We start from the raw sequence: 15,119 nt of genomic DNA on the forward strand, positions 1-15,119 counted from the left end.
AGAAGCCGAGTTCGGCTTAGTCATTCACCTCGTCTGAACCGCGGGACATTTGGTGACGCACGGATGTTTCGATGCGTGAGCGAACTCGCTGCAGGTACAATTCACCAAACCACCCGCAACGTCGACGACAAGGCTCCCCAACAGCGACACTGCTAGAGTCGCAAATACGCACGCTCTCACTCGAGCTAGTCTCACCGAGCCCGAACAAATGCAAGCAGCAGCTGCGCCTGATATATTTCCCACCTTCCATGTGCGCGTATCATAACCGATCCGTGCTATCTACCGCCCCTCCACCACTGCGGCATCAACCTACTCCACCATGGAGAGGCACAGGAAGCGTACGTATCTGCAGCGCTTGCGGCGAAGAAATGCTAAATGTGTCTAGGCGAGCTTCGTGAATTAAACATACGCGCATGGGATGGCGACCAAGGTACGAGGGCCAAGAATAGTTGCAGCTGCAGCCCTTATGCTGACCGTGTACTCAGACATCTTCGCCGTGCAAGCCTCCCTCGATTCGTCCATGAAAAAGAACACGGCCTTCATCAAACGCCTGCGAACCGCCGTAAACGCAGCCGCTCAGGCGCAGTTCCTCCAAGAAATCCGCGCCCTGTCCCTCCATAAATATCTGTCCGAAATTATCTCCGCCTGTTACGAAGGCCTGTGCAAGCTCAAGTCTCCCGGAGAGATTGCTGCCGGTGTGGAAATCGTCAGCGCTCTCCACCAACGCTTTGGCCCGACAGAGTTCACGGGATACATTGGCTGGTACATTGGGAGGGGTCTAGCCACACCGGACAAGTCGCACTTGAAGACACTGGCACCCGAAGTGCGCGAGCGTGAAGAGAAGGAGCGCCTGGCCCGCCAGCGCATTCTGTTACGAGTTGCCACCGAACTCTGGCTTGTGGGTGTTCTGCGCAGCCTGGATGACGTAGCTAGACCTGAGGAGGCGAGCAAGGTCAAGGACAATGGTAAACTCGTTGAAGGCTCTGCGAAAGCAAAGTCGCGTGCGGACAATGCCGACGCTGAGCCTTTCCCGCTCGAGGTTCTGAAGGACATGTTGGGACACGATCGCGAACATGTCAATCTACCCCTTGTTGTCATCTTCGTCAAGGCCTTTGCTTGGGACATACTGGGTGCCAAGCCATCTTCTGCAGAGGGTCGCAGGACTGTGAACGAAGACGGGACTACAACTTCCGACAAGAATGGGGAGTCTTCTGGCGCTGAAGACGAGGAGCAAGACCCGCCCATAATTTCCCCCGATTTGCAACAGCGTTTCAGGAACATTCTCACCCGTTACTTCGAAGACGTCAAGACGCACCTCGTCCGCGACCAAAAGCACATACTCAGCCAGGGCCGGAAGAACGCTGAAGCGTACGTCAAGTCAGGCGAGGTCTTCGAGGATCGCCAGTCCAACTACGAGAAGCAGATGAAGTCCCAAGAGCGATTGGTGACAAACGCGCAGATTCTCGCCGACGCTTTGGGTGTGGATATGCCAGACCTCAAAGAGAAAGACAGTTCCGCAAACACGGGCGATGGCGCTATTGGCCTGGTCAAGGCGGGCGAATATCTGCGTGGCCAAAGCGACGGCGCCGGCATCTGGGAAGACGAGGAAGAACGACGTTTTTACGAAAATCTGATTGACCTGAAGGATCGCGTTCCGGGTATTCTACTTGAAGAAGTCAAGAAGAAGAAGACAGATGGTGACGAGCAGGTTGGCAAGAAGATCGAGGCGAAGCCCGAGGCCGCCGAGAAGGAGGCACCAGACGCTACAAACGACACGAAACCGGCAGATGGCGAAGACCAATCGACTGCTATAGCAAACAAGTCTGTCGGAGCCCAGGTCGATGCCCTATTGGCACGCCTTCCGGAACTGGCAACAAAGGACGCTGTTGACCAGACTGCCATGGACTTTTGCTTCCTAAACTCGAAAGCTTCCCGCAACCGCCTCATCAAGGCTGTGCAAGAGATCCCAAAGGGTCGATCCGACCTGCTCCCTCTGTACTCTAGGCTCATTGCAACCCTCGGAAAATACATGCCAGACGTTTCTCAGGGACTGGTATCGTACCTCGACGACGAGTTCAGAAGCTTACAGCGGCGAAAGTCGAAAGATTTCCTGGGACAGGTGCGAACACAGAACGTACGCTACCTTGCAGAGCTGACCAAGTTTGGCGTCGTTCCTGAGCATGTCATCTTCCACTGTCTGAAAGTCAGCCTTGATGACTTCTCACGAATGAATATCGAGATCATATGCAATCTGTTAGAGAATTGCGGACGTTATCTGCTTCGCAACCCCGAGACTTCTCCCCGTATGCATTCTTTCCTAGAAACCCTTCAACGCAAGAAGGGTGCCCAGGTGATCGGTCAACAGGAGCGTATGTTAATCGAGAACGCTGTGTACTACGTAAACCCGCCAGAGCGTGCGGCAATCGAACAGAAAGAGCGGACGCCAGTGGAGCTCTTCCTGCGCAAGATCATGTACCAAGACCTGACTCGTCGTACGCTAGACAAAACCATCAAGCAGGTACGCAAAATGCACTGGGAGGAAGAAGAGGTAGTGAATCTTCTCCACAAAGTTTTCGCAAAGCCGGGGAAGATCAAGTACAGCAATATCCACTTGCTAGCCGTCATGCTGGGGACGATCCATCGATTCCATCAAGACTTTGCCATCTCAGTTATTGACGATCTTCTCGAATCCATCACGTTTGGATTAGAGTTGAATGACTTCAAATTCAACCAGCGCCGAATTTCAGAAGTCAAATACCTTGGCGAACTGTACATCTATCGGTTGGTCGACTCGCCTCTCATTTTTGACACTCTCTACAAGCTCTTGAATTACGGATGGGAAGGTGGGTATGCGCGGCCCGGAGGATACAATCCTCTGGATCTTTCAGACGACTACTTCCGTATTCGCCTCGTCTGTAATCTCTTGGAAACCTGCGGCATGTATTATGACAAAGGCGCGGCGAAAAAGAAGCTTGACTTCTTTCTCACGTACCTGCAGTATTACGTATGCATCAAGGAGGCATTGCCGATGGATGTCGAGTTTATCGTGCAAGACGCTTTCAACCTAGTGAGACCGCAGTGGAAGATAATCACCAACCTGGAGGAGGCTTCGCGTGCCTTTGCAGAAGCCGTCAAACAGAACTACCAAACAGCGTCAGCCGACAAGCCTATAGAGCCCGACGAGGACGACATGTCTGCATCGGACGATGAGTTGGATGGTCCCGAAGACGAGGACGTCGTGTTGCCCGATGGCGAAGGAGACAAGTCATCTGGCGATGAAGATGAAGATTCTGACGATGATGAGCCTATGAAACAAACATCTTCGGACGAGGAGGAAGAGCAGATTGTGGTCACACGGCAGGAAGATGAACGCGACCCAGAAGCTGATGCTGAGTTCGACCGTGAGCTTGCTAAGCTTATGTCGGAAAGTGCAGAGTCTCGCAAGCATGACCGGAAACCTGTCTTCGACGTGCCGCTTCCAATGCGTCGCGCCCGCGAGGCTCCGGTGAACGCCGAAGACATTGGTACCGAAACACCTGTTCCAGTCGCACCGGTTCCGTCGCAGACGATGAAGTTCTCGCTGCTCAGCAAGCGTGGCAACAGAACGCAGACTCGATCTATTGACCTGCCCTCTGACTCAACCTTTGCTGTCGCTATGCGTAACAAGCAGCAAGCAGACACAGAAGAACGACAGCGAATCAAGAGCCTCGTTTTGAACTACAACGAAGCTCGCGACGATGCTGACGACACAACTGGTGATTCACCATTTCATTATACCCTTTCGCCTAATACCAATAGAATACGTACTGAAACTCCTCAAGGTCTGGACAAGACTCCGAACCCGTACGCGCAGCCGCGCCTTGATAAAGCTGGTGCAAATCGCAGCAATCAGCGTGCAAGGAAGCTACAGCTATCAGATGTCAATTGGTATGACTCCCAACCCTCTCTTCGGCAGAGTCGCCCTGGGTCTGGTGCAACGTCTGCTTCAATGCATACGCCGCTTCCGGTGTTTACATCGAAGCGTTAAGACGAGGCGCGAGCCCAGGCTTCTCACAAGCTCTACAACGCTTGCAGTCGACATTGATCATCCGCGACCATTTCGGAAGCGCTCTTCATCTTCACGAGGCTAACCACGAGGCCCTTTGTGGGCGACTGATTGTCTAGGACATGATTATCATCTACGATGCTGCAGCTAGCATCCAATACGAACGACACAGAAGCTCACTATGCTTACAACTGCTACTTCGACAGTATGCCATCAGCGGTAGGTAATACACAAGGACAAGCATCCGTCCCAGTATCGAAGCTCCATCCTCCGAGCGAAGAGATAGCTTTGACCACCTGGAAATATTCTAGTTGGCGCGAGAGCACCACTGGAGCATGTGAGTATGCTACGCCGAGATGTGGATATTCCAGCGATGAAGTTTGCGACAGGCGATGCTCGAGCCGGGGGATGAGCGATGATGGATCAGCGTCGGTCTACATGCCTATTAAATGACATGTCGTGTCTTGCCTACTGCATATGGCAGGATAAGGGACGTGACCGCTCTGCGCGGCAGAAATGAGCGCTTCACTGGCAGTACATCACAAAAAAATGTTCGTCTCTATCGCAGTTAAAACAATAACCGTCCCCATCCGTGCCTTTCTAATCCCTTTCGTGTGCTGTAAGATTCGCTGCATGTTTGCTTCTTCTTCTTCTTCTTCTTCTTCTTCTTGAATGCATCCGATTACCCGTTAGATTACAGATAGTATGCACGCTCGTAGATAACAGTGAACAAGCGACGACGTCCAAGACGTTAGCGTGCACGATCGGTGCGGCGCGCTAGCGAAGCGCGTACCTTGCAGGACCATCTACGTCACTGAAAACAAAAGGTCAAAACCGCGCAGATACCCCATCAAACCCTTCATCGCAGGTCAATTAACCTGGTGTACTAATCGACTCGCGACAACCTTCCACAATCGCTCGTGTGACAAGTCTAATGTCTAATATGCTGTCTCTTGCGCTCGCACTGACAGGATCAGCCTCGGCTTTAACATTGCCGACGTTCCTCCAAAGCCAGGGTCAAGGTCAATCACCACTCCGGCCGCTGGACCATTCGCAGAACTACAAGTTTGATCCTTTGTTGCATCTGCCTGGCATCTCGCCGTATTTTGACGCAGTCGGTGTGTACCATCCTCACAAGCTGTAGAGAAAGCCGAATCTGACTCCGTCCACAGGTTTTGGTCTCGAGCACCGACCTCCCATCGGCTGCAACGTCACCGCCGCATCGTACATCATCCGCCACGGTGCCATCTACTCCAACGACGCCGAATACGAAGAATACATCAAGCCTTTCCTCTGGAAGCTCGAACAACATCGTCAAGGATGGACTGGCCCACTAGCTTTTATGGAGAAGTGGCAGTCCCCAATCTTGGAAGACAGGTTGGAGGAATTGACGCCCTCTGGCGCTGTGGATGCTGAGCTGGTAGGCAAGCATCTGTTGCAACGATACCATCACCTCGTCCCAGACACGAAAAGGATATTGGCAGACAAGAAGAGCAGGACGTTTGACACGGCTGAGTACCTTATCAAGGCGTTCCCGCAAAGGGACGATATTGAGATTGTCAGGATTGTCGAAAACACAAACGGAAGCATGGAGAGTTTGATTCCGCACAAGTCGTGCAAGAACTTCTCCAAGAAGCCTGGCGAGAAGCAGCAGAAGAAGGTCATTGATCTCTATGGTGCTAGCGTCGCGCACCGCCTTTCGCCTTACACACCGTTCAAGTTTGAGCCCAAGGATGTTGTCGGCTTCCAGATGCTGTGTGGTTACGAGTCTGCCATCAAGGGCGAGCGAAGCCCCATCTGCGAGCAATTCACAGACTCGGAATGGATGGCGTACGAGTACGCATGGGACCTGAAATATGCCTACATGGTCGGTCCCCTCAACCCTCTCTCCCCTTACCTCGGTTTTCCGTGGCTCCAGACGCAATCCGAACTCTTCGCACACATCGAAGAGCATGACACACCCGGCGGTAGCTGGCCCGATCAGCAGCGCTTTTTCCTCGGTTTCACTCATCGCGAAGTCCCGCCTTTCATCGCCACCGCTCTCGGTTTGTTCAACAGCTCTTCCGACGCCGCAGAGCAGTTCCCTACTGACCACATCAACTGGACGCGCGCATGGAAGATGAGCGATCTGATTCCCTTCCTTGGCCACGTTGGCATGGAAAAGATGACATGTGAGCGCGGTGGCATTCACGGCGATGAGCCAGGCACCTATGTGAGGTTCATTGCCAACTCTGCACCAAGGCCGATTCCTGATTGCCAGGATGGACCCGGTGCGAGTTGCGAGTTTGGAATGTTTAGAAAGATTATTGGAGAGGGCGCAAAGGCTCACGAGGACTTCCACAAAGTTTGCGACAAGAAGAAATGCAAGGACGCTACTTGTGTAGGGGAGGAGGCATAGAGATTGTGTTCTGCATCGACCCTTGGAGGACACACCGTTTATATGTATATATCAATCACTCTTGGAGCTCGCATTACTGATTGTAGTCACTTTCAGGAAGAATTCAACTAATCACCTTCTTTCCCTTCCTCTTCGTCAAGTTCCATAATGTTCAGAATCAACGCCTCAATCTTCCTCTGAGCATATTGTGTTCAGCAATGCACTGGTTAGCCCTGCTTATTATAATCGTCACATCAATGTTTTCACAGTCAAGAAGCTGGGTACATTCCTTCCATCCAGAATTATCGTTACGCTGCGCTATCTATAAACGCTTACCAAAAATCGCAAAATGGCATGATGCCGCTGGGGATCGATAAACCTTCCCACATGCAAGGGATGACACATACAGCCTAAACATGGCCAAGACTGGTCACAGATTGTGCTTCCCACCGAAACACATTCGTTCCCGTATCCCCGTACGATAGCCATGCGGCTGTTCTCGATACATCTGTACGATTCGAGTATGCTGTTTCGCAGTAATCGTATACGGTCGTGCAATCACAAAGTCTAGCAGAAGATGCCCCAAGCAATCTCGCAGGGTTTCGTGCTCATCGTCGTTTGTCAATCGAAATCGTACTTTGGTCTCAGGGTGTAAGGGTCAGCATTCGCTGTTGAGCTTGTGCTTTGGCCAGTCGTAACCAGTTTGATCCCACGACTGCTTCACGTTAGTTGTCTGGCTGTACAAAAGCAAGGCAGACGTGTACAGTAAAGTTAGGATTGTTGTAAGCTCTCGGATGCTTTTTGATATAATCTGTAGTCTCGAAGCCTGGGGGATCGCACGTAACCATCTCCTCGCCTTTCTTCTGGTACCACCTCACGTAGTCGAAACGTACGGTAGTCGGAAATACCAGATTCTTCCAGTCGATCCAGGTCCATGAATTACTGAGACCCATGTTGAGAATGATTGATAATGGTTCCTGCGCGATTTGGCGGGCCTGTATGTTGCCGTTTGGTCCTACAGCGCGCCCGTCCAGGATGAACATTGTTTGGTCACCCACTTTCCAGGATATATAAGCATCTTTGCCCTCTCCTGGAACATACTCGAACGAGAATCGCTGATACTGTTTGTTGTCGAACCAATTTTTGTTTAGTATTGTCGTGGCAGAAATGGCCTGTTGGAAGGCTCCGCCAGTGTATGTGTTGATTCCGCTGTAACGAAGGTCCGGAAACGCCGTGTAGTTGTAATTCGGATAGTACCAGATATCAAACGGTGCAACTTGGTAGCTCTGCGTCGCTATCGGTAGACCATTCGGACCAGGATAGCCTGATGTGGCACCCACCTCAATGATATCAATCTCTGGCGCTCCTCTTCCCGTCCCGGGCGTTGGATGATCCTCACCAGGGCAAGTGCACGAATTCAGCCGTTGTCCGGGCAAGTGAGACAGGCCGTCAGGGCTAGATTGGTTGGGTGTGATACCAACGTCGCAAGCCTGGTAAGTGTAGGGCCACAGCCCGTCGGTTGTACTCAAGTAGCCTGGTCGGCCAAGGTTGCCCATCGTCCATGCACCAGGCCAAAGTCCTTGAACGCCGGCTGGACCTGGTAGTGATACAGAGACTTCGAAGATGCCGCCTTTGAAGCACACCTGGTTCCAACTGTTCAGCATACCCGACCGGAACTTGAGGCCATGGTTGAAGAACTCTTCTAAGCGCAGCTGAAGTGTGCCGTCATGGGTGGTGACAGCATCCGGGTCATACCATTCAATATCCTGCGTTGCGCCATACCACACGTTGGGTGCATAGAAGTAAGGGTCGTCTCCTTCGTAGAATGTACGATTGTTGTCGTTGAACTCGTCGCTGAAAACCAGGACATAATCGTCGCCGAACTCTCCAGTCCTTGTGTGTACGGATTCGGGTGTATCCGGATCAATCAGGCCCCTACGTATGTTTTCCAGTAGTGGATACCTTTTGTTGTTGACCGTTGCCCAGATTTGGGGTCTCCATGGGTTAGGAAACATGCTCAGCGGCATGCCGTAGGCTGAATTATAATCGATGATACCTACTGCCGAAAGTACTGGAAGTCCGACGAATATCAATAGCAGCCCGCATATCATAAACACTAAGCCGATGGTGGACATGATGCTGTCTCTTGTAAAGTGGTCCCGTATCCTGGGCTTGAACTTGATGTCATCATCATCGCGAGGCATGTGCATCTCATCGTCAGCTTCCTCTTGATCGCATATCAGTGGCCAAGAAGCCATGCCCTTTTCCTCATATGGCGCTGTCAATCTATCGTCAACAAAGGAAACATTCTTCTTTGTGTCGTACAGGTCATGGACGTTCTCGTTGAGACCCGTCGCAGAGTCATTGGGCGTAAGAAACGGATTACTCAGTGGTAAGCCCGGTGGCGGCGTGGTGGTGCGCGACTCCACGCCCAGTCTCCCGTAAGACCGCCGTTCTGACAAGGAAGTCCTCCGACTGCGGCTCGGGGTGCTGGCGGCGTCTGAGAAAGGATTGAAATAGCGAGTATAGTCGGTGCCCAAATCTTGTAATGTGAGTGGGGTGCCAGGAGAGCGAGTCGCTTGGCGTGATAAGTCTGTCGTGCTCCTCGCCCTGGGCGTTCTCAGGTGAGACCGGGGCGGAAGACGCAAGTGTAGCCGGCCTGTCGTGGTGCGCGACCGGTTCTCCTTTGTCCGTGTCTCATCACTTGAGGGCATTTCGTTTCCTTCTGAACTTCCATGGCTCACTGATCTGGAGTTTGCAAGCGGCGAAGGGACGATGGGCGCGAAGGGCAATGGCGAGGAGGCACGCTCTGCCGACGGAAGGGTGGCGAATTCGAAGCCGTCCTGATCAGAAGCCGAGCTTTGACTGCCGCTCGACTGGCTAATCAAGTGCTTTTGGGCTGCCTCTGTTTGCCCGGACATACCCTCTGTGTCAGTGTCATGGGGAGATGCAATTTCCCGCTCTACGCCTGAGCTCGACGACGACCGTCTGGGCTGCTCATGCCCATTCTGCGGCGGTTCTGAGTATTCCGAGGACGTATGCGAGGCGATTCTCGGTATGAACGCCATGGCTCCCGCTCCCTTGGGCTATTAGCGACCAAACGGTGTATGCGCCGGCGGTTTGCCTCACAGCCGGCCCTATGTCGTGCAGCTCACACCAGCTGCGACGCCGCTGGTAGTGGTCTTGTCGGCGGAACGTTGTGTTATGTCTCGTACAGAATGTGCGAGCGGAAGATATCCGGGGGCTAAGAGCTGCAAGCGTGTGTTGCCTGACGTTGAAGGGCACGTTGCTGGTCGGAGAGCCTTGACGTGGTGGGACGTGGGAGGAGTCGGGGGTGGATATGGCACCTGTAAGTGGGCAACACAGAGTGCGGGGTGCTCGCAGGAGGGAAAGTGGTGAATGCAGGCGAAATAACTTCCAAGGGGCCCCGTGGTAGCGACAGTGAGTAGCGATGTTGGCCTGGCAAGCGCGTTGATTGTTTGAGAGTGGGAAGACGAGCCTGATAGCAGCTTTGATGGTGAAGGCGAGTTGACGACCACACGGCCAATCACAGCTTCCTCCACGGTAACAAACAGGTAGCTGTCGCCGTCCGGAAGATAAGCAGGAACCGTTGTCTGCGCCTGTGCTGTGTTGCGCTTCGGACTCTCCTCATGCCTTCACCACACCCGAACCGCTGCTGGCACAACTCTGCTGTTTAGGGTTGAAAAGGTGCCGTCACCGTCGCGACCGGCGAAGACAGCCCAATTCATGATGTATTCGACTCGCATGTTGTACTCTGTTCCGGTTGCTCGAACCGTGCAAGGTACGATAGTCCAGTAGCGTGCTTACCTCATGACAGCCCTGATCCACTATCCTCGACACATACAGCCTCTGTGGTTACTCGAGACGTTACACAACAACGATGTGCTTGGACAATAGGTACGAGGCGGCCCGTACGTGCATTCTCCTCCTGATAAGCCGCAAACATGCCAAGCCCGCGTGTAGCACGATACCGCAAAACGTGCACGCTGTGCGGGTACACATTTCCAAGATATCACAAAGGCGCTGTTTCTATCGTGAACAGTATCGGCGCATCCGTCTCGACTCTTACATCGTTCGCTTTGACGTGGTTGCTGGTACTGACCTGGCCACCCATCTGCGTGTTCCACTCCTTGACATCCCACTCCAGCCCTTGGGTAGAGATAACCGCCGGCCCATATATAGGAAGAAGCCCTACGTTCTCCGTGAAAGTGCCACTTTCTTGCATCCCTCTCAGCAGAGTCTCTCCGCCCCTCAGCACAAAACTCAGACTCGACTCAGAGAACAGCCATAAACGGAGGTCGGTATGTTGAGTCTCTTCCCTGTACATTTCGTTCAAGAGTCCAAGCCCCTGGTCAACCCTCCCACCCAGGGTACCAAGAACAATGACATCCCGTACCGTTGAGCAAGGAAGACGCGACGATATTCTCTGCATGCATTTCCCAAAATCTGTGCTGTACTGGTCACGGTCTCGTAACACAGGAACACCTCGTGCTTCGTAGTAATCACGCACATCATCGCGTAACGAGTCCAAGTCCCCATGAATCATATCGGGTAGCTACAAACGTCAGCGGCTAACATCAACATCAAGCATCACAACTCTACTCTACTCACGTATTGTTCGCGCTGCTCGATCAAATCGTCTTTCAGCATATCGAAAAGTCTATTGGCGCCGCCATCGGCACATATACGATAACCAGTGTGCTTCCAAAGACGTAAGAACGCAGTGAAGTGGGCTATTGGCTGATTCAAGATGAGAAGGTCAGGAGGGGTTGACGTTTTCTCGGGGTGGGCGCTTTCCGCGAGAAATCTAGCAGGGTACAACTCGCTGATTCCACGTTCTGCCATGCTCTTTATGTCTCTGAGATGCCTAAAAAAACGATATAGCAAAGCAGACGATGGTGTCAATGAAGCATTTGATGAGATTGGTTGAAGCTGCGGATCCTGGACGATGTGCGCGATGCGAAGGCAGGTGCGACGCAGATGTGCCCGATCGACTAAGCTATAAACGTGCTAGTCTCTCCTCACACCTTGCAGATGATGTTTGTTAGCTCACTGCTCGAATCCTCTACCACGAAAGCATCCACGTCTATAATTACACCCAGGGGTCTTGGGTACTGCTCACAAACGGATTCCTGAACGTCCATCGTTCTGAATAAATCGATCTTTACTCGCAGCAACCCTCATCATAGTTGGCTGGGGGACGAATCTGCGATCCTGTTGATGCTGTTTCCCAACCGGGATCGTGTATTAACGTCAATTGCGGATCGACGAAGTGTCTACATGTCACCACTACGCAATCCGTTAATGTGAACCTGTTGTTGCCTGGCGTGTCTCCTACAGCTGTTGAGCTGGTGTCAAAAACGCCCCACGCGCCGTTCAGGAAATGATGTGGAGCGCCAAACCTCCCGCTTGCGCCGTGGTCAGGGTAAAACAGCATACGTTGCCATCATGCCCATCAGCATCGTCGCCGACATCGCCCCTCCACGAAGAAAACGCCTGCGAGATTCCGCCACACTGAGCGTCTTTAGACCGACATGGCCCCGCTCCACACGAAGCAGGGGCCTGACGGTCTACCTAGGTAACCTTACCACAATGCGCCACCTCTCATAGTCCGCTCGCATCATCAGCATGAATCTACAACGATAGCCTTGTACGAGGCACTACAACGCCTCACCACCAACCTTCCAGCCCTGGTCTGCATCCATTCTCTTTAAAGCGTCTGCAAAACTAGGTGCATTGCGTCTGAACTGGGATGTCGCTGATCATGTTCTTGATGCTCTGAAAACGAGAGTCTGTTGCGTTCGATCTTGTTTAAATTCGATTCACATGTGCTTACTGACTTCCAGTCAATCCCTACGGTCGAACAATATGCAAGACCCTAGAGCAACGAATCGCACTCGGTCCGCTTTCAAGATGGAGTACGCAATCAGCCAACCACCTGGACTGGCTCGGCTTGGGCCACACCACACGTCGTGTACGCTCTGTCATCGTGAACATGCCGAAACCCAACCACGCGGGTCCTGTCAGCACGCAGAACACCCTTGTTGCTATCCACGCACTGAGGCACTATCTACTACAACTACGCGTTCAAAGCACGTCCGCGGTGGCGTATCTTGCTAGCCATTCTCAGCAGCCACATCTAACTAAACTACTCCAAGATACCCTGGCTCAGCTTCCAGCCCTGTGGACAACGCCTCATCGATACTGGGACGAGCCCTCTGCTCTGCAGGATTCTTGGCAGAGATATCCTAGTCCCAAGCTTAGCATCACGCAAACCAGATATCATAGACGATCAGCTGTTGAGTGAAACTCTTGGTCCTGGTTAATTCCCGACTCTCTCAAGGGAACGAGTGCAACACGACTCAGTTCACAGCCTCTGAACGACTCCTGAGCTTCGTCATGTTTGGCCAAAAACACCTACACATTTGATCGATTGATCGTCCTCTTCCAGGGTTGACTCGAAGCGTACTGAGACACGAGTGGATCACATGCGACATACATCAGCTCAACTTCTCCTATCGAGCCAAACGTTCGAACGCGATGGACGCAATGACCTCCAATCTTCCAAGAGGCGCATCTTGTCACGTACCTACGCAGTCTCCGCAACACAACCCGTACGCTAGGATGCCGTCGAGAAGAGCAATCGCATGCGTTACATGCGCTAAAGCAAAGACCAAGTGCAATAAAGCTGTATGTGAGCATCACGTAAATTTGGGCTGGCCAGATCTTTCCAACGCTGACATTTCGTAGTTGCCTTCCTGCTCTCGCTGCATTACTAAAAATATCAAATGTCAACCGAGATCGACTCGTCGCACATCGGATAACCACGGTCGTTCAAACGTCAAGAAACTACCTAGGTTACCGAGGAGACATCGTGCTACCAAAGTTGTCTCATATCCACATTCACACGTCCCATCTGTTAGCTTGCCGACTTCCCGAGAGCCTGGGACTGCCTACAACACATCATATGTTCATACCGACAGTGCCGCAAAACCTAGTGGTCAGGACTCAAGACTTCTGGGCTATCCTCTGCTAGCCCAAATCCCGCCGCAAGGGCCATCAGCCTCTAATGACTACTATGCGCATGCAAAAAGCCCCGAGTGCGACTTGAGCATCTTCACGCGGCCTGGAGAAGCAGAGCACTATCTCCACCTCGGCGCTATATCACCACAGACACCAAGCCCTATCACTCTACACGAGCACGTGTCCGTATTGCATGATTCGGATCATTATCTCTATCATAGTTCGTGGCCTAATGAAGTACACATGTCAGACGAAGTTGGTTTCGAGACCAGTGTTACTGGTTTCCCGCCAGAGATGTGGGCTTTACCAGAATCGGCGACTATGGTGCCAACAGCGCAGATACCATGGTCCCTCTATGACATCCCGGATCTACCGCAGTACAAGGTAGACGGACCTGCATCATATTTCGGCGGAATGACCTCTTCAGCTCATTACCAGTTCAGGAATGACTTGGTTCCAATTCGACCCGAAACAACGTTTTACGGACCTGCTGTAACTGACATGAGCGTCGTCACGTCAGCACCGTTCATGTACGGCTTGAACCCAGCGACAAACTGTGTGCCAGTCTGGGAGGTTCCATCCATGCAATAGCGGCCCTATTGTTGCACTCGACCATGTACACCTGTTGTGCATCGACGATCTAATGTGGGTAACTTCGATGTACTAACTGCACCTGAACATTGGCTAACTTCGTACATCAAACTTTAGATGTGTATATCATAGAGCACACATTCCAATCGGCATCGCCATTCTTGTCTATCTTTTCTTTTCTCGTCAGTGGTGTGCGTTCTACTTGCAGCTCGATGCGATCGGCGCTCTTCTGCATCAGCCAAGAAGTATGTCTAGTACCTTCTTACTAGAATCCTTGTATGTACACTACTCCAAATAAGACAAATAGGTTCGTGGCGTTCAGAGGATGTAGTCGCTTAGTCTTACCACGTGAGCGGGTCAAACGGCTAAAAGCATCTCTTTCAGAAGATTGGTTCTCGCACACCCGCTCATCGTCGATATCCGCGCTTCGGGGAGCCCCAACAGACTTGCGCCTTACAGCAAGCCCACCATGACAATGCTGCTGGCCACTACTCTCACGCGAAAAGATCATCCTGCCTCCGCTGCCCTAATCTTATCAGGGCCATGGTTTGTCTAATATGATCTTCAACTGTGCAGCCGAAGTCACACGAGTGTTGATCATATGACACCGACAGAGTATCTTAGACAAGACTTTCGTCTTCGTCGGACTTCACAGCCTATTTGCCACCCCGAGTCACTGGAGACCACCCACAGTGGTCCTTCTACTGCTTACCCGCACATACCACCACCAAAAACCTGGATTTACGTCAAGCAATTCGAGGCAAGGTACCGATATGCGCAGACGTCTTTGCGCATGAGTACCTCGTGGCTGCAATGCATGGTGCCTGGATAAGGCGTTTGAGTTGCATACGCGAAAAAAAGGCACACATCAAGCAAAGCCCGGTCCAGATTACTGCTATGCAGCCAGGAGAATATTGTATGGGTGGGCCGCGCATTCATTGGCAGCTGTAGAAGATTGGCTAGGAATAATGGATCAGGATTTTACGCGCACATGTCGGTGGTTGACCACTGATGTAACACACGGCCATGATGACGAAAGTTTTCTCCAAATGAACGGCTGCG

The 15,119-nt window shown here is 52.2% G+C and overlaps 4 protein-coding genes across 4 annotated transcripts; 2 read left to right on the forward strand and 2 right to left on the reverse strand.

Annotated features, from left to right (window-relative positions):
• Positions 1–94: 94 nt before the first annotated feature.
• Positions 95–4,634, forward strand: ACET3X_005966 (uncharacterized protein). The gene is made up of 5 exons (XM_069452126.1): positions 95–338; positions 386–430; positions 486–3,755; positions 3,822–3,927; positions 4,165–4,634. Exons 1-5 carry the CDS (start codon positions 320–322, stop codon positions 4,169–4,171), a joined length of 3,447 nt encoding a protein of 1,148 aa, XP_069306326.1. The 5' UTR covers positions 95–319; the 3' UTR covers positions 4,172–4,634.
• Positions 4,635–4,916: 282 nt separating this feature from the next.
• On the forward strand, positions 4,917–6,551 carry ACET3X_005967 (uncharacterized protein). Its single transcript, XM_069452128.1, has 2 exons — positions 4,917–5,163; positions 5,218–6,551. Exons 1-2 carry the CDS (start codon positions 4,980–4,982, stop codon positions 6,441–6,443), a joined length of 1,410 nt encoding a protein of 469 aa, XP_069306327.1. The 5' UTR covers positions 4,917–4,979; the 3' UTR covers positions 6,444–6,551.
• A 596-nt stretch (positions 6,552–7,147) lies between these two features.
• ACET3X_005968 (uncharacterized protein) lies at positions 7,148–8,680 on the reverse strand (the record flags this gene model as incomplete). Its single annotated transcript, XM_069452129.1, has 1 exon — positions 7,148–8,680. One exon carries the CDS (start codon positions 8,678–8,680, stop codon positions 7,148–7,150), a length of 1,533 nt encoding a protein of 510 aa, XP_069306328.1.
• A 1,775-nt stretch (positions 8,681–10,455) lies between these two features.
• Positions 10,456–11,093, reverse strand: ACET3X_005969 (uncharacterized protein; the record flags this gene model as incomplete). Its single annotated transcript, XM_069452130.1, has 2 exons — positions 10,456–10,998; positions 11,055–11,093. The coding sequence occupies 2 exons, from the start codon at positions 11,091–11,093 to the stop codon at positions 10,456–10,458; spliced, it is 582 nt and encodes a 193-aa protein (XP_069306329.1).
• Between the last annotated feature and the right edge of the window lie 4,026 nt (positions 11,094–15,119).

Source organism: Alternaria dauci, chromosome 5 (genome assembly GCF_042100115.1).
Source record: "Alternaria dauci strain A2016 chromosome 5, whole genome shotgun sequence".
In the NCBI taxonomy this organism is placed as follows: Eukaryota; Fungi; Ascomycota; class Dothideomycetes; order Pleosporales; family Pleosporaceae; genus Alternaria; species Alternaria dauci.